At 38.5% G+C, this 25,893-nt stretch overlaps 1 protein-coding gene across 1 annotated transcript in view; it reads left to right on the top strand.

The window, feature by feature from the left end:
• Positions 1-25,892, top strand: part of LOC128702667 (heparan sulfate glucosamine 3-O-sulfotransferase 5) — a 51,072-nt gene extending 25,180 nt beyond the window's left edge. The window contains exon 7 of the mRNA XM_053797028.2: positions 18,390-25,892. Coding sequence (XP_053653003.1) covers positions 18,390-18,439 — 50 coding nt within the window. The 3' untranslated portion in view covers positions 18,440-25,892. The remainder of the gene's footprint in view (positions 1-18,389) is intronic.
• Position 25,893: the final 1 nt, after the last annotated feature.

Here is a 25,893-nt window from a genome sequence, read left to right as displayed (position 1 = left end):
TTTATTTTTTTAGGTATCTCTTCAATATTTTAAGCAAGTGAAACATATCATTAGTATTAGTGCATAAGCTTAGGAATTTACATAACATGTGGAAAGAGAAATTACTTGTCAAAAGCTGTCATAGAGAATCATGTGTTCCTTAATATTGTAGTAAGACAATTTTGCCCTCTATGCCATTTTTTGCTCTTCCCATCTAAGGGTTGAGGCTTCCAGGTGACAAGAGCTGATCTCTTGTAAGAGCTAGGCAGGAGAGTGATGAACTCTTTGAACACTGCTATAAGAAAGCCCCTTCATTTCTGCCTGACCACAGAGCTTGACATATACACTGTATTTGTTTAGTTAGGGGTCAGAGTATTGAATGGAAGAATTCCTAACAGGCTGATATATACTAGAGCATAAAGAATAACAGGGTAGGTTCCTAAACAAGAAAAATATAAACTGCCAGATCATCCAGGCTGTGATGGTTATATGGGGCAGTGGGCCTTCAGCAGCAACAGCCTGGTTGACCAGGCAGCACCAGATGAGCCTGGCCCATGGCTGGGCTCCGAGAGTAGTGAAACTCTGGAAACTCTTCAAAGGTATTTCAAAGATATGCACATCTAATCATCATAGAGACATCACAAACACTTCTTTACTATAAGAGTAGTACAGTTATGGCATAAGGTGGATAATGCCACAATAGATATTGACAGTGAACTGGGAAAATGTGCAGCCCTTGTATGGCTCATATGGGTTCATTGCTTCCCCATGAAAATAGTAATGGAGGAACATACACTAAATGATGTAATATTCAGGAGAACTTACAATACTTGGTAATTGTATGGAGAATGGACAGTCAGAATAAGAGTGGTGAAATATTACTATTGTTTAAGATCTATAAATGTCATTGAAATTAAAATTCAAAATTGAAGGTAATGTCAAATTCTTTGTAGTAGAAATCCAAAATTAAAGTAAATATTTAATAACACATGAGAATAAGAAGAACAAATGAAGGAAGACAAATATTTTTTATTTTTTACACCAGATGTTTCCCATCGAGGCAGGGTGCCCAAAAAAGAAGAAACACTTTTATCAGCACTCACTCCTTCACTGTCTTGTGAGTGGCATGCTAACATTACAGTTCAAAAACTGCAGCATATCTCCACCCTCTCCTTTAGAGCGCAGGCACTGTACTTCCCACGGATATTTATTTTTCAACACGTTGGCCCCCTCCCACTGAGGCAGGGTGACCTAAAAAAAAATAAGAAACACTTTCACCATCATTCACACATAATCACTGACTTTGCAGAGGTGTGCAGATATGACAGCTGAGATGTCACTCCAAACAGCAAATATCCCAAACCCCTCCTTTAAAGTGCAGGAATTGTACTTCCCTTCTTCAGGACTCAAGTTCGGCTAACCGCTTCCCACGGTTATATGTGTACTAAAATATGACTGAAAATTGACCTGAAGAGTACTAAAATCTGTATAATATGTTGTTTCATAATCAGAAATTTTTCACATGCTGTATTCTAGTCTGCTATGGAAAAGTTGTTTCTCTGAACAAAACTATAAAGTTTTGCATAACTAGTTAATTAGGGAATTGAGCATGCAGCAGGTTTGTCTGAGCATGTTAAATAGGAGTGAATGGACATACTGGTGGAGTGTGAGCAAGGTAGCTGTTATGAAAGAGATTTAGGGAAAAAAGTAAGCTGGACTTGAGTCCTGGAGGTGGGAAGGGCAGTGTCTGGACTCTGAAAGAGGGAGGGAATGTTACAGTTGGAGGGCAATCTGATTGTGACGTGAGCATATTTCTGGAAAGATGGTGTTTAAATGAATGATGGTGAATGTATTTTCTACTCTTGAGTTGCCCTGCCTTGGCAGGAATTAGCCATTAAATTAAAAAATAAGCATCACTTATTGCTCTTCAAAGAGCTAAAGAGGCATACTAATTCCTAAAAGGTAAATTTTAAATGATAAACATAATATGGAAAATACAACCACTGAATGTTCTATAAACTATAAATATTATATGGCAAAAGAAGTAAGCACACATGAATGAACCATATGGGTTTAGATTTTTGTTTTTTGAACAATAACATAAAAATAATTTTAAAGGTTTTGCAATGCAGATGAAGCTCAAAGATAAAAAAATAGCTTGAAGATAAATCAGGATAGATGGGGAAAAAAGTGATAAGGGTAATGACAAAATAAGAAACAGTTCCTCACGTAGGAAAATTAATGTTGAGTAATATGGGGACTTAATGAAAAAAAGGAAAAAATAAAATTAATGAATAATGATATGATGAATTAAACAGTAGAAACAAAGAGAAAGAACAAAATAGGAACAATACCATGACTGGAACAATATACAGATAACCCGCACATAGGAGAGAGAAACTCGTGGTGATGTTTTGGTTCAACTTGGATCACTAACTAGTTAATGATGCAACTTGGACCACTAACTAATTAATAGTGCAACTTGGACCACTAACTAGTTAATGGTGCAGCTTGGACCACTAACTAGTTAATGGTACAACTTGGACTGACACATCATCATAAGTTTCTTTTTCCTATGTAGGGGTTATTTGTGTAAACAGAGAGAGAGAGAGAGAGAGAGAGAGAGAGAGAGGAAGTAGATTTGTGCAATCAAAGATGGGCAGTAGCAATGTGAATGCAGTCCTGAATACCAGTTAAGGACTCTTGATTCAGGAAATTTGAACTGCCCTCCCCTTGGATCAAATCTAATTACAGTACCTCCCATTCCTTAGACACTGTGTGACCTAAATGTTTATCACTTCTCTGTGAATATAATAATGCACAAATATTAGAATACTGGAATGGAATATAAAAAATACAAATAACCCACAGTTAGTAAAAGATGGAAAAATAGATGCAAATGCAGCAGTCAAGGGATTGCATAACACTGCATTCGTGTCTATTTTTCCATCGTGTCATTGTTTTATACCATTTTTCTCCACTGTAGCATTGTATAACCCTGGTGGTCTAGCGCTTAGTTTTAATTATAATAATAATAATTCTCCACCATTAGTAAAGAAAACTTGTGGCTTTTTTTGGTCTGTACAGGACCATTGGAGTTGCAAGTGAGAGGTGACAGTTATGGGTTTAGTGCATGGTTATGATTAAAGTAATAATACAAGTGAGAGGGAAAAAACAGAGAATCAGACAACAGGCTGGGAGGAAACAGGGGTAAGAGGGTAATAGAAGAAGGGAGTAATAGTAGAAAAATGGAGTAGTGGTAGAAGAAGGGAGTAATAGTAGAAGTAGGACAGACCAAAGCATGGTCATATGCTTCCTCTCTTAAGTGCAGGTTATTTGTGAATTGTTTCAGCCATGGTATTGTGACTTTTATTATTCATAGGAAGAGATAGTAAGTGTTACAGTCACTTGAAACTTCATAAAATTTATTTGATGAACACTAAGGATAGAACACCCTGAGCATATCACCGCTCTTGTAACTACAGATAATTAATCTCAATCAGATAATCTTGCACACTCACATAGAAACACAGCCTCTTTAACACTGATTGCAATGACATGTGTATTTTTTTATACTTAAATGCCCTTGCTTTCCTCTTCTCAAACAGTTGTCCTTCAATGCAGATTCTCTATGAATACTTAGACAAAACTGGCTTGTTACACTGGCTTTGCCCTTCATGGCAGGTTCCTTACTCTGGTGAAGGGCTCTTGGTTTGATTAACTGGAGTTAACCTCCCCTTCCCTTTATCAAATTTGATGGCATCCCATTCCCCAGGTGCAGTGTGACCCCTATGGATTTAATGGTCCCCTATAAACAAATAATTATAATAATAATAATACATTGATGTTAACCTTCCTTTTCACAGATTCCCTCCCTTCACAAGCCTCTTTCCTGCTGTTTGTTGTATGATCCATACGGGTTTAGCACTTTGTTAAATATAGTAGTTATGCTGATTGTGAATGACATATAAGTACAGGTATGACCTTGCATAATAAAGCACATATTTATTATAAAGCATGGTTGTCATACACAGCACCATCAGAGGCAACATTTTTCTTTGAACAACTCATTAAATCATCATAACACGATTGCAAACAAACCACGGAACGTGGAGTTTGAACCCATGATGAGTGAGATGTAAAACTCACTCACCATGGTTCAAACTCCACCAGTTCTGTGGTTTCTTTGAAAGGGTTTCTGCCATACCTTCTTATTTTTTCCAACATTCTTAATTTAATTATACATCACATTTTGACAGTGGAGCTTGTACAGTATTTCAATGACTACCAATACATGTCACTTTCGTGGAAAGGTGTAGAAAATATGCAATATCATTCTAAGTGAAATATTTTTTATGATGTTTTTGTAATGTCCTATGTAAGAATGTCAGTTTTAGCTGGTGTTCGCAGAAGTGTCCACTGAGGATTGCATATTGTCATGTGTTGCATACACACATTTTGTATGTTGATTATGGAAGTTATAACCTTTGCAATGTAAATTAAGATATAAATTGACTTTGAAAAAAAAAAATGGGTTTGGGTGTGATGGAGTCAAGATCATAATATCTTAACTTGCAAAAATGTACAATTTCAGTGATAGTTTATGCACGGAAATTTCCAGACATCGTATACTGTTTAAGTAATGAAATCTTAAATGACACTTTAGAAAGTAATACAAAATATTAATGTTACATTGACTTGACTTCTGATATCTCTTGACATAATTTATAGCCACTTTAGATGATAGATGAATATTAAACCACAAAGCTTTCTCAGATTGTTCCCTATGGTGAACGAATATTTTTCATAGTGAAAATTATTGATGTAGAATTGATGTTGCACATGGTAATGAATATGTAATAATGTTGGCTTCAGTTTTATGAAGGATACTTATTTTGCAATAAGAGTGACTTCAGTTTTATGAAGGTTAGTTACTTTGAAGTATATTTTATTCCATAGCTGGATATAATATATAAGAACTGGGAGGATATGTGTTAATTGTTCTCAAGTTTTGGTATCACTTTTTTGTGTGATGTTCCCAGATATTTTTGTCAAGATCTGTAAATGGCCAAATTTGTGCCATGGAAATAGAAATGTTCAACAATTATTTACCACTATGTCAATAAATATGTGATTGTTACAATTTCTAAGGCATTTTTGCTGCTTTTAATATATACTGGTATTCTGTGAGAATTTTGTGTCGGCAGGTCATCAAGGTACCTGCTACTGTTATGAGAATAATTACCTATCTTTGTTATTTGAAATAGACAATGGGTCCATATATAATATGTACACAATCTTTTCATAGAATCTGCAGTGCTCAATTGATTTTTTATGATAAATTATATATTTACTGCATAATGTTTTGCATTATTGGGCAGTTCTTGGAGTATACAAGTTTCTTAGACACTATCAAAGAACAGTGTTTTAAATGGTAAGTAACAGTTCTAGTAATTAAAAATACCAGGAAAATTCATAATTATTTAATTTTTTTATTGTATTTTATATATAATGACTTTATAACAGCAAATTGTTGATCTTATTGTATGAACATGAGGCCAGAAAAATTATGTGGTTCAAGTTCTCAGTCCACCAGGAAAGAAGTTTGCCAAGCCAGAGATATTTTGAGTGATGAATGACTAAGTTTCAAAGTAAAAAATTAACAGAAGTTCCCAGTTAGATTACAAGTAATAAACGTTTCCCTCCAACGTCATGCTACACTAGGAACTTTCCTCTGAAGGTGCTGTTCTCAAGACAGGAAAAAAAATCAGGGATCTTTTCTTTCCTAACATGGACAAATAACCCACACTTAGGAGAAAGAAGCTTTATGACAATGTTTTGGTCCAACTTTTGACATTAATCAATCACAGTTGACTGGTTAATGGTCCAAGTTAGACCAAAATGTCATAAGTTTCTTTTTCCTATGTGCGGGTTATTTGTGTACTGTTTAAGTCACGGTATTGTGCCTTTGTGTTCTTTTTTCTAGACATGATTTGGTTTGCAGATAAATGGTTCAGAGAACCGACAAGTTGATAAATACCTTTATTGAGGAAATGTTTGGTTTGATTTGGTTTGTTCTACATGTCTTATGCAACCCAGCCTTATTTTTACACTGTTGTTTTTCACATGCATTACCTAGCTTCAGTTTCTGGATGTTCCTGTTTACAGATTTTTTTTGATTGGTTACAATAGGTTGTGTAAACTTTCAAGAATGCATATTCAAATACAAATCAGCAAATTTAAAGAAATTGGTGCAACACATTTAAAAACAAGATATCTCGGTGAAAATACATGTTAAAATCTTGAATGGTATGAAAATGGGCTGCATTATAAGACCTAGCCTCTTCAAGGGGGGGCTCCTTGGCATGGTGAAGAGGCTCTTGGTCTGAGGAATTAGACCTGTCGGTCTTCTTCCTCAGACCGAACCTAATTACCCCCCAATCTCCCCTCCCCTATCCCATCCTCCCCATCCTCCCCTTTTTCCTTTCCTCCTCCTCCTCCCCACCCCTCCCTTTTGCCCTTCCTCTTTTCGGCCTTTGGGATGTCTCCCACAGGCGCGCTAGTTCCTAGGTAGGGGAAAGGATACCGGGGTCCATCCCATTCCGTTGAGGTTCTTGGCGGTGGCATAGTTTGCCGTGGAATCTGGATCGCCTGGGGATGTCCCGATCCCTCTCCGGTATCCCGGAGTAGCTTTGGGTGTCTTTCGGGCGACGGGTGTATCTCTGGAAGCTACCTTTCGGATTCCGGGGGTGGTGGCCGAAGGAGGTATGCTTTGTGGCGGATATCCGGCCGCCCTCTCTTTTGTCCACCGAGGTAGCTCGGCAGATGTGAGGTTGCTATCCCGGATTGTTAGTTTACTAGCATGATGGGTAGGGTATGGCACGGGTTCCATGCTGCATCTGCGCTACTTGTGGTGCTGAGGTCCTCTTGGGCGCGGAGGGAGATTTCTGGCCCTTTCATTCCTCCTAGGAACTATCCCTCCCCAGTCCCCCTTTTTTTTATTCTTTTTTTTATTTTTATTTTCTTTTCTTCTTTCTTTTTTTTCTTAAAAACAAAAAGAAAGAAGTAACCTAACCATGGCAGCCCTAGTCCATGAACCTCCTACCCCCGGGCCCCTTCTTGATACCGCACCCCGTTCTGACCCCGCCTCGTCTTTGGACCACTCTTCAGACACTCTTCATGCCTCTGTACCTCTTGCCGGTGCTGTTTCCTCACCCGCTTCAGGTACTGAGGCCTAGACTGACTCCTTCGATTTATCGGACCTTCGCTCTCCTCTGACTATGCTTCCGGCCTCTCCCTCTACGGTGCGGCAATTTTCAAATCACCGACCCGTTCCACGTCGGACCAACTCTGGTCCCACGCCTAAACGCCAACGACAATTACCTGCTGATGATACTTCTCCACCTTCTCGTTCTTCTCAGAAACGATCGACACGTCCTTCACTACCTTTCCACGCTCAGTTTCAGACTGAACAATGGACTAAATTCTTCACTTTACGACCGACTTCCTCTACTGCCTATCTTTCTGACCACAGTATTGGCAAGGCACTCCTACGCCATGTTGGTAAAGATATTTCTTTTCATGCTCTTAAGAGCGGTACGCGCATCATCACCGTACAGAATGCTACCCAGGCTCATGAGCTCTCTCGTCTTTCCCATATCAATACTGTTCCTGTCACTCTTGAAAAACATCATTCCCTCAATTCTTGTAGTGGTACCGTCATTCTGCCCCATACCATAGTTCAACAAAATTTCCAGACATGTGGCACTGACATTCTTGAACAGCTGGAACTCCAAGATCTCCCAATCCTCAAGGTAGACACTTACGTTCTTCCTGCCCGCGGGCGGAGACGATACCCTAGCAATGTGGCTCGTTTAACTTTTGACAGCCGAGAACTCCCATCCTCAGTTTATATAGCAGGACATCGGTTACAAGTCCGAAAGGTGATCCCTACACCGCAACAGTGTAGAAATTGCTGGCGATTTGGCCATCCAGCGAAATATTGCAGATCTATCGCCGAATGCCCAGTCTGTGGTGCCGATGACCATTCTCATATGTCTTGCAATCAATCTCCCTCTTGCCTTAACTGTTATGAGGCTCACCCTTCGTACTCTCACTGTTGTCAAGTCTATTTAAACGAGCGGGAAATCCGTTACCTCAAAGAGACAGAAGGTCTCCCTTATGCCATGGCAGTTTCTCATCTCCGCCTCCAAGGAAGACTCCCACATGTTTCTTATTCCCTTGTTTCAAAACGTCCCCCCACTTCTGGTATCCCATCTTCTACACCCACCTCTGTGGTTGCCTCTCCCATAGTCACTCCTGTATCTAATCCTTTTGCTGTCCTCGGCTCAGACATCCCTACTTCAACGCCTCAGTCTGATCTCGCTTCTTCGTGTTCTCTCTCACAAGTCTCAGTAACGACGAGATCTCGTATGACACCTCCTCCCAATCGTCCCTCTACTTCTCAAAAGTCAAAAAAAGGTCCGTTAACACCTCCTACCCATCTTCCACCTCCTCATTTTACCCTCCCTGTCTCTGTCCCTGGTTCTCCCCCTCTCACTGGCTCTGTTACAAGTGTAGAGGTTCACCCTCCTCCTCGTACTGTACCTTCCTCCCCTGTTCCCTCCCAGGTTTCTTCCTCTTCTGCCACCTCCCAGGTTTCTGCCTCTTCTGTCCCCTTCCACGCTTCTCCAGTTCCCTCCACCCTTTCGCCCCCCCGTACCTTGGTACAGTCCAATACATTTCCAATCTTTACTCATCCTCCCCCTACCATTTCCAATATTGTCTCCCATACGACGTCTCTGAATTCCGAAACACTTGAAGCAATCTCTGAATATATTGCAGAGACCAAACCATCAATGGACACTGATCCACCCTCTGTTCCTTCTCTCTCCTCTCCTCCATCTGCGCAACTCCTTTCTTCACAGCGCACCGTTCCTTCGCTGCTTGAACGTTTTCCACTGCCTTCGCATGTGGACTTTTCTAACCCCTCTAGTCCGTAGGAACCCTTACCTGTGGATTTCAAGTATCTTTATCATTGCCAATCATGGCCTATTTACGGTGGAATATATGCGGCCTCAGGGGTAATCGGAGTGAGCTTCAGATGTTACTCTCCCAGTTTGCCCCTCTTGGTGTTTGCTTACAGGAACCAAAATTACACTCTGCTGTTATCTCTCCCATCTCAGGCTATAATTTATTGTATTCTTCAGATCCTTTTCCTGATGGGACCTTTAATGAAAGTGCCCTTCTTCTACGCACTGATATTCCGTACCATCAGCTATTTGTTCATACTTCGCTGCATTACACAGCAGCCCGTATCCACTTGCATAGGTGGTATACGCTCTGTTCTTTATATTTCTCTCCTTCTCGGGCATTATCTATTCCGGATATTGCCTTTCTTGCTTCGTCATTACCGCCACCGATTCTGTTACTTGGTGATTTTAATGCCCACCATTTCCTCTGGGGGGGGGTCTCGCTGTGATTCCCGTGGAATTCAGTTAGAGGCTTTTCTTGCCACCCACCCCCTCCATGTTTTAAATACAGGTACGCACACCCATTTTGATCCTCGGACTCATACTCTCTCTTGCATCGATCTCTCAGTCTGCTCTTCCTCCACCGCATTAGACTTCACTTGGTCTGTTCTCCCGGACTTGCATGACAGCGATCATTTCCCAATCATTCTTACTTCCCCTTCATATTCACCATCTCTTCGCATCCCACGCTGGCAATTTGATCGGGCAAATTGGAACCTTTACTCACACCTAACTGTTTTTAGAGAGGTTCCTTCTTCGTCCTCCATCGATGAGCTTTTACACCTCTTCTCGTCCTCCGTTTTAACCGCAGCTTCTCATTCTATACCCCAAACTTCAGGCAGGCATTCTCAGAAATGCGTGCCTTGGTGGTCTCCTGCTTGTGCTCGTGCAGTACGTTTGAAACGCGCTGCATGGGGCAGGTACCGGTACAATAGAACCACAGAGAGACTCTTTGATTTTAAACAGAAGCGTGCGATCGCTCGCCATGTCATCCGTGACGCTAAACGCACTTGCTGGCGAGATTATGTCTCCACCATCACCTCTGCTTCCTCTATGAGTGCAGTCTGGAAAAAAGTACGAAAACTGAGTGGTAAATATTCTCCTGACCCGGCTCCTGTTCTGTGGGTTGCCGGTGTTGATATAGCAAACCCACTAGATGTTGCCAATGAAATTGGCAATCATCTGGTCTGTATTTCTCAGGGACTCCATCTATGCCCCTCATTTCTTTCCTCAAAGTCTGCCAGAGAGTTAGCACCCTTGGACTTTTCTTCTCTCAGAGAAGAACAGTATAATGTGCCTTTTACACTTCAAGAACTGGAGGCAACACTCTCAGCTTGCCGATCATCGGCAGCTGGGTCCGACGACATTCATATTCATATGCTACAACATTTACATCAGTCAGCCCTTGCAATCCTATTACGCCTTTACAATCTTATTTGGTCACAAGGAGTTCTTCCACAGCTGTGGAAATCCGCCATTGTTCTCCCTTTCCGCAAACCAGGCACTACGGGACATGAAACCTCCCATTATCGTCCCATTGCTCTTACCAGTGCAGTTTGCAAAGTAATGGAACGCCTAGTAAATAGACGTTTAGTGTGGTATTTAGAGACACATAACAGTCTCTCCACTCTTCAATATGGCTTTCGTAAGGGACGTTCTACCATAGACCCCTTACTACGCTTGGATACGTATGTTCGTAATGCCTTTGCGAATAACCACTCAGTTATTGCCATATTTTTTGACCTTGAGAAGGCATATGACACAACTTGGAGGTATAATATTTTAGCCCAAGCCCACTCCTTAGGCCTTTGAGGCAATCTACCATCCTTCCTTAAGAACTTTTTAACTGACAGGCATTTCCGTGTTCGGGTTAATAATGTGCTCTCCCCGGACTTTATCCAAGCTGAAGGTGTCCCCCAGGGATGTGTTCTGAGCACAACACTTTTTCTCCTTGCTATTAATGATTTGGCCTCTAGTCTTCCATCAAATATTTGGTCATCACTCTATGTTGATGACTTCGCTATTGCCTGTGCAGGCGCTGACTGTCACCTCATTACAGTTTCTCTCCAACATGCATTCGACCGTGTTTCCAATTGGGCCACCACACATGGGTTTAAATTTTCCAGCACTAAAACCCACCAAATTACTTTCACTAGACGCTCTGTCATCTCCGATCATCCTTTGTACCTCTATGGCTCCCGTATCCCTGAACATGATACAGTCAAGTTTCTGGGCCTCCTCTTTGATCGTAGGTTATCCTGGAAACCTCACATTACCTCTCTGAAAGCAACTTGTCACAGCCGGCTGAACCTTCTTAAAACCCTTGCTCATCTTTCATGAGGAGCTGATCGTCGAACCCTCCTCCGCCTACATTCCACCCTTATTTTATCGAAACTTGATTATGGTGACCAGATCTATTCAGCGGCATCTCCTGCTACTCTCTCTAGCCTTAACCCCATTCATCACCAAGGATTACGTTTATGCCTTGGTGCTTTTCGCTCTTCCCCTGTCGAGAGCCTCTATACAGAAGCGAACGTTCCATCCTTATCCGATCGCCGTGATGCCCATTGCCTGCGCTACTATGTACGCTCTCATGATCTCCGCAATCCTTCCATTTATAGAATGGTCACTGATATTAGTAGACATTCTTTATTTGTTCGCCGCCCCTGTTTACTCCGTCCCTTCTCTCTTCGCCTTCATTCGCTCTTGTCTTCTCTTCAACTACCACCTTTCTATGTACATGTAGCATCTCACTTTTCCCTACCCCCCTGGGAAGTTCCAGCTGTTCGAGTCTGTTCTTTCTCCCTCCCTTGCTCGAAAGCCCAACTGTCTACGGTCGCTTCCCGCTCTCTTTTTCTTGACCACTTTCACTCTCATTCTCATCCCATTGCCGTGTACACAGATGGCTCTAAGTCTTCTGACGGCGTAGGATTCGCAGCAGTGTTTCCGGACAGCGTCGTACAAGGGCATTTACTATCTTCGGCTAGTATTTTTACTGCTGAATTGTATGCCATCCTTACAGCACTTATCCGTATTGCATCTATGCCTGTGTCATCATTTGTGGTTGTCTCAGACTCCCTTAGTGCTTTACAGGCTATGCAAAAATTTGATACACCTCACCCCTTAGTCCTCCGTATCCAATTTTGGCTACGCCGCATCTTTACCAAGCATAAAGATATTGTTTTTTGTTGGGTCCCTGGTCATGTTGACGTACAGGGCAATGAACAGGCAGACACTGCTGCGCGGTCAGCAGTACATGACCTACCAGTTTCTTATAGAGGTATTCCATTTACGGACTATTTTGCTGCAATATCTTTCCACCTTCACACCCGTTGGCAACAACGTTGGTCTACTATGCTCGGCAACAAACTTCAATCTATTAAACCGAGTATAGGTTACTGGCCGTCTTCTTATCACCAGTGTCGAGGTTGGGAGACTACTCTCTCCCATCTTCGCATTGGCCATACTCGTCTTACTCATGGATATCTCATGGAGAGGCGTCCTGCTCCTCTCTGTGAGAATTGCCAAGCTCCATTATCAGTCAGCCACATTCTGTTGGACTGCCCACTTTATCAACGAGCACGCAGAATTTACCTCTGTCGTCGTCTTCGCTCCGCTACTCTCTCTTTACCTTCCCTTCTCGCTGATGGACCCACCTTTCATCCGGACTCTCTCATTGATTTTTTGACAACAACTGACTTACTTCACAAATTCTGATACCTTCAGCCCTTTCTACTTCAATCTCTTGCTACCCTCTACCCCCGTACTATCCCCTGCCCCGCTGTTTTCTGTAACCTGCTGATCATCCCTCCTCCCTTCTGCCATCCAATACCCTCGCTTCCTTCCCTACCCTGCAGCGCTGTATAGCCCTTGTGGCTTAGCGCTTCTTTTTGATTATAATAATAATAATATAAGACCTAGCTCATTCCCACTCCTATGCTTGATCTGTAGCACCTCCCATTGTACAGTACAGGTGCTCCTTAATTAACTTATGATGGGATTAAGTTCCAACAAACCCACTGTAAGTCAGAAATATTGTAAGTCAAACATGTACATACATATATGATATGCTAAATAAATAAGTAAATGAATAACTACTGTCACTGAATAAGTAAATAAATAATTACTGTTCCTAAATACCAGTATTGAAAAGTAAATGAATGAATAGAAGTTACTGACTTACTGCTTTCATGCTGGGTAATTATCATCAAGTTGCACCATTGTAAAGTCAAAATATAAATCGAACTATTGTAAGTCGAGCACCTGTATTTTGCTTTTGCATAGGTTTCTGACAAGTCTGCTTGAAGCCATCCTTCCCAAGTATCCAGGCTATCACTCAGTGTTTGTTACCTACTCTTCTTCCATGCCTTGCATCTGACTTTCTTTCCATTCCTCTCAATTACAACATTCTTATTTATTTCTCCCCCACCTAATTTTGCCATATGCATTTTTTTAATTTCAACAGCCTGATTATTAAATAAATTTTATGTATGTACGTAGTCATGTTTGGATATGGTTAGGTTAGGTAAGGTTTGCCAGGAAATAGGACAAGTGTTTCCTGACATGGGTCTTAGTCATATGATGACCCATATCTGGCTTAGCGGTCCACTCTTTTAAAAATTGTGGATGTATGCCCACTGCTAGTGTACGAAATTTAATTTTTTATTCGGATAAAATAATGAGAGAAAGCAAACTTCTACAGTAATATTTGATATATTACTTGAATCACACAATGTATTTCTTGATTGATTGTTCATATTATAGAATTTTGATCTTAAATTTATTATACATTATTTAGCATATTGGTCATTTTTTTTTAACCATTAGGAAGAATTATACCAGACAGCAAATTTCTAATTAGAAATTGATCAGTATTGGTAACTTTGACATTTAATGTAATTAAATTACAAGAGAGATCTGACACACACACACACACACACACACACACACACACACACACACACACACACACACACACACACACACACACACACACACACACACACACACACACACATACACACACACAGTTCACCAAGATATACACTTTACACTGAATTACATACATGTATATGTATAATGTTGTGGCATGCATCACATTGCCATTATGTGTACTTTAATGTCTTGTTTGTTATCACTGTATTGAACATTGGCATATTTTTCGTTTTTGGTTCGGTGTGAAATTTCCAAAATTCCTGTAGCTACAGAAGGAATTACCATACTTAGAAGTTGTAAACATTGCATGTAGCAAGCAGGAATGTTGCATATCATATATAATAGTTTACATGTATGTACATATATATATATATATATATATATATATATATATATATATTTTTTTTTTTTTTTTTTTTTTTTCAACAAGTCGGTCGTCTCCCACCGAGGCAGGGTGACCCAAAAAAGAAACAAAATCCCCAAAAAGAAAATACTTTCATCATCATTCAACACTTTCACCACACTCACACATTATCACTGCTTTTGCAGAGGTGCTCAGAATACAACAGTTTAGAAGCATATACGTATAAAGATACACAACATATCCCTCCAAACTGCCAATATCCCAAACCCCTCCTTTAAGTGCAGGCATTGTACTTCCCATTTCCAGGACTCAAGTCCGACTATATGAAAATAACCGGTTTCCCTGAATCCCTTCACTAAATATTACCCTGCTCACACTCCAACAGATCGTCAGGTCCCAAGTATCATTCGTCTCCATTCACTCCTATCTAACACGCTCATGCATGCTTGCTGGAAGTCCAAGCCCCTCGCCCACAAAACCTCCTTTACCCCCTCTTTCCAACCCTTTCAAGGACGACCCCTACCCCTCTTTCCTTCCCCTATAGATTTATATGCTTTCCATGTCATTCTACTTTGATCCATTCTCTCTAAATGACCAAACCACCTCAACAACCCCTCTTCTGCCCTCTGACTAATGCTTTTATTAACTCCACACCTTCTCCTAATTTCCACACTCCGAATTTTCTGCATAATATTTACACCACACATTGCCCTTAGACAGGACATCTCCACTGCCTCCAACCGTCTCCTCGCTGCTGCATTTACCACCCAAGCTTCACATCCATATAAGAGTGTTGGTACTACTATACTTTCATACATTCCCTTCTTTGCCTCCATAGATAACGTTTTTTGACTCCACATATACCTCAACGCACCACTCACCTTTTTTCCCTCATCAATTCTATGATTAACCTCATCCTTCATAAATCCATCCGCCGACACGTCAACTCCCAAGTATCTGAAAACATTCACTTCTTCCATACTCCTCCTCCCCAATTTGATATCCAATTTTTCTTTATCTAAATCATTTGATACCCTCATCACATTACTCTTTTCTATGTTCACTTTCAACTTTCTACCTTTACACACATTCTCAAACTCATCCACTAACCTTTGCAATTTTTCTTTAGAATCTCCCATAAGCACAGTATCATCTGCAAAAAGTAACTGTGTCAATTCCCATTTTGAATTTGATTCCCCATAATTTAATCCCACCCCTCTCCCGAACACCCTAGCATTTACTTCTTTTACAACCCCATCTATAAATATATTAAACAACCATGGTGACATTACACATCCCTGTCTAAGACCTACTTTTACCGGGAAGTATTCTCCCTCTCTTCTACACACCCTAACCTGAGCCTCACTATCCTCATAAAAGCTCTTTACAGCATTTAGTAACTTACCACCTATTCCATAAACTTGCAACATCTGCCACATTGCTCCTCTATCCACTCTATCATATGCCTTTTCTAAATCCATAAATGCAATAAAAACTTCCCTACCTTTATCTAAATACTGTTCACATATATGCTTCAATGTAAACACTTGATCTACACATCCCCTACCCACTCTGAAGCCTCCTTGCTCATCTGCAATTCTACATTCTGTCTTACCTCTAATTCTTTCAATTATAACTCTACCGTATACTTTTCCTGGTATACTCAGTAAACTTATTCCTCTATAATTTTTACAATCTCTTTTGTCCCCTTTCCCTTTATATAAAGGGACTATACATGCTCTCCGCCAATCCCTAGGTACCTTCCCCTCTTTCATACATTTATTAAACAAAGGTACCAACCACTCCAACACTATATCCCCCCTGCTTTTAACATTTCTGTCATGATCCCATCAGTTCCAGCTGCTTTACCCCCTTTCATTCTACGTAATGCCTCACGTACCTCCACCACACTTACATTCTGCTCTTCTTCACTCCTAAAAGTTGGTATACCTCCCTGGCCAGTGCATGCAATTACCGCCTCCCTTTCTTCCTCAACATTTAAAAGTTCCTCAAAATATTCTCGCCATCTACCTAATACCTCCCTCTCCCCATCTACTAACTCCCCTACTCTGTTTTTAATGGACAAATCCATACTTTCCCTAGGCTTTCTTAACTTGTTTAACTCACTCCAAAATTTTTTCTTATTTTCATTAAAATTTCTTGACAGTGCCTCTCCCACTCTTTCATCTGCTCTCCTTTTGCACTCTCTCACCACTCTCTTCACCTTTCTTTTACTCTCCATATACTCTGCTCTTCTTATAACACTTCTGCTTTGTAAAAACCTCTCGTAAGCTACCTTTTTCTCTTTTATCACACCCTTTACTTCATCATTCCACCAATCACTCCTCTTTCCTCCTGCCCCCACCCTCCTATAACCACAAACTTCTGCCCCACATTCTAATACTGCATTTTTAAAACTATTCCAACCCTCTTCAACCCCCCCACTACTCATCTTTGCACTAGCCCACCTTTCTGCCAATAGTCGCTTATATCTCGCCCGAACTTCCTCCTCCCTTAGTTTATACACTTTCACCTCCCTCTTACTTGTTGTTGCCACCTTCCTCTTTTCCCATCTACCTCTTACTCTAACTGTAGCTACAACTAAATAATGATCTGACATATCAGTTGCCCCTCTATAAACATGTACATCCTGGAGCCTACCCATCAACCTTTTATCCACCAATACATAATCTAACAAACTACTTTCATTACGTGCTACATCATACCTTGTATATTTATTTATCCTCTTTTTCATAAAATATGTATTACTTATTACCAAATTTCTTTCTACACATAGCTCAATTAAAGGCTCCCCATTTACATTTACCCCTGGCACCCCAAATTTACCTACTACTCCCTCCATAACATTTTTACCCACTTTAGCATTGAAATCCCCAACCACCATTACTCTCACACTTGATTCAAAACTCCCCACGCATTCACTCAACATTTCCCAGAATCTCTCTCTCTCCTCTACACTTCTCTCTTCTCCAGGTGCATACACGCTTACTATAACCCACTTTTCACATCCAATCTTTATTTTACTCCACATAATCCTTGAATTTATGCATTTGTAGTCCCTCTTTTCCTGCCATAGCTTATCCTTCAACATTATTGCTACTCCTTCTTTAGCTCTAACTCTATTTGAAACCCCTGACCTAATCCCATTTATTCCTCTCCATTGAAACTCTCCCACCCCCTTCAGCTTTTTTTCACTTAAAGCCAGGACATCCAGTTTCTTCTCATTCATAACATCCACAATCATCTCTTTCTTATCATCTGCACAACATCCACGCACATTCAGACTTCCCACTTTGACAATTTTCTTCTTCTTATTCTTTTTAGTAATCTTTACAGGAAAAGGGGTTACTAGCCCATTGTTCCCGGCATTTTAGTTGACTTTTACAACACGCATGGCTTACGGAGGAAAGATTCTTATTCCACTTCCCCATGGATATAAAAGGAAAAGTAATAAGACCAAGAACTATTAAGATAAAATCAAAGAAAACTCAGATATATATATATATATTCATACATACATACACACACACACACACACACATGTAATTGCTATTTTTATTAGTATTCATCCACTTTGTACATATTCCAGTAATTATTTAAACTTAGATTCATATATTTTTATTTTTTATTGAAGAGTATGGTCAAAGTTTAATTAATGTTACCAAATTTTTTGTCAGTGTTAAATCAATTTCAGGAGAAATAGGTTGCAATGTTTGAGGCAATATGTTTATTTTGGAATAAGGGAGACACCGAGGGGTATTTCAGAATGTTGTAGATTACATATACGTTATTGTGTTATTTTAGATCAGTATAGGCAAGTGTTGGAGTTTTGCATGATTTAGTAGTGATAACATAGTTGTTGAAAGTAACTTATATATATATTGGGATGTTTTCTTTATTTACTTTGCACTTTGTATTAATATTTCTTTGTATCATTGCTGATATATGGTAATCACATTATTTTAACAGTGTTGAATTTACTGGCTAAGAGCTATTATTCTGCCTTAGCAAAGACTCATTTTGTCTAAGGTATTCTGTTCCTTTCCCCTTAACTGCAGGATGCAACCCACAACTGTTAGCTAACACCTGGGTACCTGTTAACTTCTAGGTGAAAAGGGGCAACAGATCTGAGGATACTATATGCCTGCCATCTCTGCCTATCCCAGGATCAAACCCAGGTCCTTCAATAGTGAGGTGGAGGTGCTGCCACAGAGGTTTGAGCCACCTCACTGGGTTTTAAATTGGAAACATTAACTGCAATTATGGTTAAGAACTAAACCGTTTTTTTTTTTTTTTTACATTCTAACTTTTTTATTATCTTTTCATATGCCATACAGCTTTTCACTAGAGATTAAAAAAAAATTACCAAATAATTGTAATTTTTTTTTGCAGTAGAGGGAGAGTTTTATGTTGTTAGTTCATATCATAGGAGTGGCTTGAAGATACTGAACAGTATAATAGAATCTCATTAAATCAGAATTGATTTTCTCACAGTATACTTTTTTCATGGTAATGGATCATTCCCAAGACACAATAGCAAATACATTTGGCAGAATATTAAATCCTGGTCAACTTTGTTAAGTCAAACTACTGTTCAGTTTACTAAATTGCTAGATATCACTGAATTTTGTAGTATTTCTTTGAGTTACCCTTGATGTACATAGTGCAGGTGGGTCTTTGAGATAGTTTTGTGTTCCCATACACAAGTAAGCATTAAAATGTTTTACAAGTCTTGGCAATTTTCGTAGATTGGTTATACAGTGGAGTTCTCCCCATTAGTAAATGGTTTGCATATATTCAAATGGTTTATTAGCATAAATTTAATTACATTTAAAAGTCTTGTACTAAACCTTGGACTTGTGCTTACATTGCCACAATAAAAATGTCGCTTTAGTTGCACTTGTGTCCTTTTACCTAACATATTGTCGGTAATTCTACCAACATTATTACAACAGCAACAACAACAACATTAACCACAGTAACAACAACATTAACCACAGTAACAACAACATTAACCACAGTAACACCAGCATTAACTCCTCCTTGCACATTACCATTTTCACTTAGATTATAGTGAGTTTCAAATCCTTAGATGGAGTGAGATATTCTCATTGTTTTTCTTGAGTGATTGAAGGGCTGGAGTCTGGTAGCATTTTCTCAGTATCCACGTCATTACCATAGCCATGTAATTGGTTGCCGTTTCACACTCATGAAGTGTGTTACAAGTGATATAGATCATAGATTCCTCATATCCCTGTGTCCTTCATATTCATTTCCAGCTGTGTTGCATCACTGGTAGATGGAAAGAGTTTGTATTGTGCTAGGTTCTTGTAGATTCTAGTGTTCAGGACAGTAAACTTGCAAACTCCTCGACACTTTCTTCAGTTCACATCCTAACAATCTCTAATGGGATTACCTCTTTTTCCCCCCATCTCCCTCCCACAATATTTTCTATCCCTGACTTAGCACATGTGAGGTAGTGTTGATGGTCAGATTTAATGAAGTGGAAGGTGCTGGTAATCAAATTACAATTGAACTATCCATCTTTCATCACTGTCATTTGTGAGAAATGAGTCTCTCAGTCATGTATTAAACTTACTAGACTCACACACAATCATGTTGTAGAGAGGCAGCCAGTGCCACTGAATGTTAGGTCATGCTAGCAGTCCAACATCTTTGATAGATTGTTCTTTCAGTCAGAGCCCAAGGAGTTGGGGCTACCCTTTATTCTTTGGATCAAACCTGATTTCCTCACATAAACCAAGCACTATGATTTAGCTCTTCCCAATATATATGATAATTATCAAAAGGTATATCAACTTTATTTTCAACCTCCTTTTCAAAGCTCTGACTTGCTTACTCTGCTCTCCTCTCTGAGAGTCTTACCTCTAATGCAAATAAATTCTATGACTTCTTAACTTAAACCGAATTATTATTATTTAATTTATTGGGGGAGCACCAAATCTGTATGGGTCATGCAGTGTCTAGAGGATGGTGGGCATTCAGGTTAAGTCCGAGGAAGGGGAGCACAGTGAAGCTGAATCACTGCACAAATTTTGAGCTTTTGTTCTTGTGTTCATCCTTCTTTCTTATGTTCTTTAATCTCAGCAAATGTTTACCATACAGCACTGAATGACCCATGCAAATTTAACACTTTGGGCAAATACATTATAATAATATTGCCATATGCTTCAAATCCAGGACTTGAATGAGGTACAGTGGTTGTGAGGATACTTGACTGTTTGTGTTTTGCTTGGCCCAGGATTTCAACCCAGGACCTATGGGTTGTGAGTCAAATACTGTACTTTAGTTTTGTTGTAGTTTTACTCCTGTGTTACTAAAAGACTAAATACAGCAGTAAAGTATTCACTGTAGTTTTATCCTCAAGAATTAGCATTTATCATTGTTAGTTGTCTGTATTTGATTATTCATAAGTGTTTAGTGCTTTTTAATACACTAGAATGATAATAACAGTACTCTTGTAAGTTGTTTTGCAGCTTTATCTCAAGGATTTGCAAATACAGTGGACCCCCGCTTAACGATCACCTCCAAATGCGACCAATTATGTAAGTGTATTTATGTAAGTGCGTTTGTACGTGTATGTTTGGGGGTCTGAAATGGACTAATCTACTTCACAATATTCCTTATGGGAAAAAATTCGGTCAGTACTGGCACCTGAACATACTACTGGAATGAAAAAAGTTCGTTAACCGGGGGTCCACTGTACTCATATTCTTCTTTTTATCTATCAAGAATTGTGGAATACCAGTAGTTGTATTTTTTGTAGATTGTTCAAGTATTGTTTCTGTTTTGTCAACCAAAATTTGGTTAATACTTGTGTTAAGTGTGAATTAAAGTCAGATTTGCTCCTTGTACATCACTAAATTTTTATCTTATAATTAACTTATTGAGATTTTTGCTTTTTGTATGTCACTAAATTTCATCTTATAATTAATTCATTGAGATGTTTGCTAAAGTCTTTTAATCTTCCTTCTCCTCGCTAAATGGCTGAAATCCACACTTTTGATTATTTTAATTTAATATTGTAGCATGGGTAATATTTGTCTTGCTTTTTGTTGAAAAGATTTTTTGTTGCATAGTTAAAGGGAGTTTTCTTATACTGTACTGTGATGAATTATATTTTTATGTTTTGAGCAAAATAGTTGGTAGTTAAATTATTTTTTAGTTGAGATTAAAAATGCCACAGGTGTATTTCATTTAGTAATATTGCTTGAATAAATTAAAGCATGAAATTTTAATTCAAATTAATAGTGTTAGTGTTTTAGTATTGTAGTGAACAAGAATGAATTGCAAATAAGGAGAGACTACATTCATTTAGTAGTAACAACTTATGTTGTAATTTATAGATTTAATGAACTCCATAGGGTTCAACTAGCATAGTGTAATGCTTTCTGAAATTGCGTTGTATGTATTGCTTTAACAAATTGTAAAACAGGTGTTTTTTTTTTTTTTAAGATATTTCTTTTTAACATGATTTCTTCCTCAAGTTTAGTGTGACTTTTCAAGGTCTTACGTTAGTAGATAATTTTTATTTATTTCTGGTTCCATGGTGTGTTTCTTCCATTTGGTCTTCCTCTAAGCTTGTCCTATGTGCTGAGTGAGGAGACCAAGGATGGGTTAAACTAACAAGAATTCTCAATATGAACAGAATTTGCTGGGAAATGTTAACCCCCCTCCCCCCTAATTTATATAGTATTGAGTGGCACAGGGAGAAGCCCCTGTTTTATAACCAAAGAAATTGCATTCTCTTTGAAAGTCTTATATTCAGAAGAATACACAAGGCAGCGCCTGAAATAAGGGCGCTGGCAATATCTGAACTTTAAATTGCCTTAAAATAGTATTGTATTCATGCATGTAGAAAAAATATAAGTAAAAATATCAGTAATTTTTATTTCTTAATGTTTAGTGTTGCAAGTTTTTCTTGAACAAAGTACAGATGTTGACCCTGCCCTTATTCCAGACAATGTCTTGGATTTAATTGTACGAGTAATAATTTTAATTGTTTGAAAGTGACCAACAGCTTCCTATATGCCAAACATGTTAGAAAATATATGTAAATATTATTGTTATCTCTACCTCTGTGAGTTTTGTTGGTTGTGTTCCTATAGTTGATATTGCAGTAGTAGTAGCTGATAGAGTAATGTGTAAGGAAGCTGCTTTATATCAGACTTAATTTCAATATTTTGCTGTGAAGGTGAAAGTTTACAAAATGTTCTAGTCATTTAATGTTTATCATGTACCCATTGAACTGACAATCTGAAATATGCATTTTGTACCATTTTTATATTGTGTACCAATCTATTATTGTTTCTTTTTTTTGTACTTACATATTAAATGTTTATGAATTATTTTATTGCATATCATGTATAAGTTGGAATAGTAAGCTGCAAACAAATTTTGTGACCTTTAGTGTTAAAATCGTGTTCATTGAAAATATAGTACTACTTTTGCATGTGACGAGAAAATGTGCATTGCATAACACGCTTTCACTGGGATAACTTTTCATTACATGTGAAAAGAGCCATTCTCCCAACAAAAGATTGTTCAGCAACAAGTGCCTTTTCTTCACTATTCTTGGTAGTACTTCATTTAGATCCACACAGTCGCGTGTTGTGTTTAGTGTCAAGAAAGCAGAGTGGTGCGATCTGTCGACACAGCAAAGTCTGATGGGCATTTATTATCATGCTCATAGGTTATTTAGGAAATAGTTTTCTATAATAATAATTCATACAGGTGTTATAGTAACATATAGAAGCACTACTTCTGCCATTCATGGCTCTTAATTGATGAGTCTTTATGATGATTCTTTCATGGCTCTTCACTGATGATTATAGATACTTCTTTTATGGTTCTTTGTTGATGATTTTATGGATGATTATTTTTCATTAATGATTGTTTATAATAATCCTTCATTGATAATTGCAGTATGATTTTTCTTTGATGAGTCTTTGGGTTATCCTAGATAATTTACACTGTGTGTGATAATTGTACTTATGTGTACCTGTGCCTAAATTCACTCACTTGCTAATGATTCTTTATTGATTATTCTTTATAATGATTCATTATTGATGATTGTTCATTGAGGATTATTTGGTGATGGCTTTTCAAAGATGTCTTCTTTATTCCATTTCTTTTCTGGCTTGTATGTGCTTGCTTTGGATGATCCTCTTTAGTTTCCACATTCTTGTTTTTGGTGTCAGGAAGTGGCAATTTTTGTGATTTAACAGGAGCTGAATCATCACTGAGAAAGTGCTTTTACCAGAATACAGTTGACCGCCGGATTTTGTAGTCATTGGATTTTGTAATACAGTGGTACCTCAGGATACGAACACCTCAAAACTGAAACATTTATACAAGTGTATTTATGTACGTGCTTTTATCGGCACTCGAACAGCCTTCTGGAACGAATTAAGTTTGTATCCCGAGGTACCACTATTCAGAAATAGTAATATTTTTTTGTCAAAATATTGGCTCGGTGATCGTCATTGAACTTGGTAATAGTCATTCGTCCCGAATGTGTCCGCATGGCCTGAGCGGCCTGACACACCATTTACAGCCAGTGTGCCATTGTTTATCAGCTACTGAAGATGATCCCATGCATTCATATGATACATTTTGTATTATTCCATTCTTTTTAGTGCTTGTAACTGCTAAATAAGCCAGCATGGGCCCAAAGAAAGCTTCTAGTGCCAGTCCTTTGGTAAAGAGGGTGAGAAACACTAGAATTCAAGAAAGACATCATTGCAAAATATGAAAGTGGAGTACATGTTGCAGAGCTGGCCAGGTTGTATAACAAACCCCATACAACCATCACTTCTATCGTGGCTAAGACAAAGGAAATCAAGGAAGCTACCAGGACACAAGCCTATGAAAGACAGGCTAACTCTCATGTTCTGTAGTAATGCTAGTGGGGATTTCAAAGTGAAACCTTTACTGGTGTATCACTGAAAATCCCAGGGAAGTAACCCCGGAAAAGGACTAGGTACCTGAAGTCATTATGGAGGGGGATTCCCCTTCCAAACAGTAGTACACCTCCATCCTCTCCCCTCCTCCCATCTCATCACTCATCAAGTCTTCAATAAAGGTAAGTGTCATTTTATTATTGTTTTATTCTGCATGTCTTATTTTTTCTGTGTAGGTAAATGTTTATTTCATGTACAAACTTATTTTTTTAATACTTTTGGGTGTCTGGAATGGATTAATTGGATTTACATTATTTCTTATGGAGAAAATTAATTCAGAAATCATCAGATTCGAGTTTAGTCACTCTCTCTGGAATGGATTAATTATGAAAACTGGGGGTCCACTGTAATAAAATCAGTGCCTGTAATATATCATGGTAAGACTGAATATGGTCACCCAACTCTTCAAGTTGTCTCCTAGATTTGACACGTGGTCACCTAAACTTTGCATGCTACCACCTCTTGAAGGAATTTAAAGGGGCTGCATCGTATATTGAAAGGTCTTTTACCCTTTGCTGTGTTGAAAGATTATCACCTGAACGAAGACTAAGTCACAATACTGCGGACGTTAACTCACTGTTTAGAGATGGAACTATAGACAATGTTTCGGGCTGTTCTGGGCTATTACAAATTGATAATGGTTCAGGATTGACTAAAATGTTTTCTGAAGCTTCCTAACCAAATTATGGGTTAACAGTGAACCATTTAAATGCTTCAACAATGTACATTAAGGTTTCTACCCCAATGAATATGAAAAATATAAGTTGATCTTGATGTAGCTGAGAAACCTGCAGCAGGAAAATATCTTTCCATGTACTTACCTACAATATTAAGTACATGGAAAGATATTTTAAGAAAGATATATATTAAGTACAGTGTTTCTGAAAGCACACCATTTTTATTTATGTAATTATGATGTTTATGAAAGGCAGTGTACTAATGTGAAGTTTGAAATGTCCAGAAATTAAAAATATATACAAGTATTTCTTTGAAAAATATATTTTTTAGAAAATGTGTAAAATATTATTGAAGTAGTGAAAATTATGCTATAGTATGTATATTGATTAAACTAAATTAAGTACAGAGTAAATAGCATTTATTGTATTTGTATTTGGGATAATAAGTTGCTATGACTGTATCAGTAAATTTATTTATGGATTTATACAGTATATCACTTTACTTAAATATTTTTTATTGATTTAAGCACTGTAATTTCAGAAAGGCAGCAAATATGCACGAATTGTGTTGAGGGCAGACATTGAAAAGTTTGTTACTCACTACCACATCTATTTTTGTATTACCATAATTTGTGTCATAATACAGTTTTTATCCCTTAATTAGGATGGCTCATCCACCATTACAAGTGTATATTCCTTGATAATTGTAAAGAATAAGGACATAATGGGGAGCCTTCTTTTATCCCTTCCTTGTGAAGGATATTGTAATATAGATTTGTTTTAATCTTGTAGATCTGGTTCTGATTCTCCCCACATTTGCACTTGTTATCGCCTTATTTTTACATGACCAAGTTCTCATGCCACCTTAATAACTGTTGATGTAATAAAAGCATAACATACAG

This window comes from Cherax quadricarinatus, chromosome 79 (assembly GCF_038502225.1).
Source record: "Cherax quadricarinatus isolate ZL_2023a chromosome 79, ASM3850222v1, whole genome shotgun sequence".
NCBI lineage: Eukaryota > Metazoa > Arthropoda > Malacostraca > Decapoda > Parastacidae > Cherax > Cherax quadricarinatus.
Note: the sequence above shows the minus strand (reverse complement) of the source record. Positions and strands in the feature narration are given on the sequence as shown.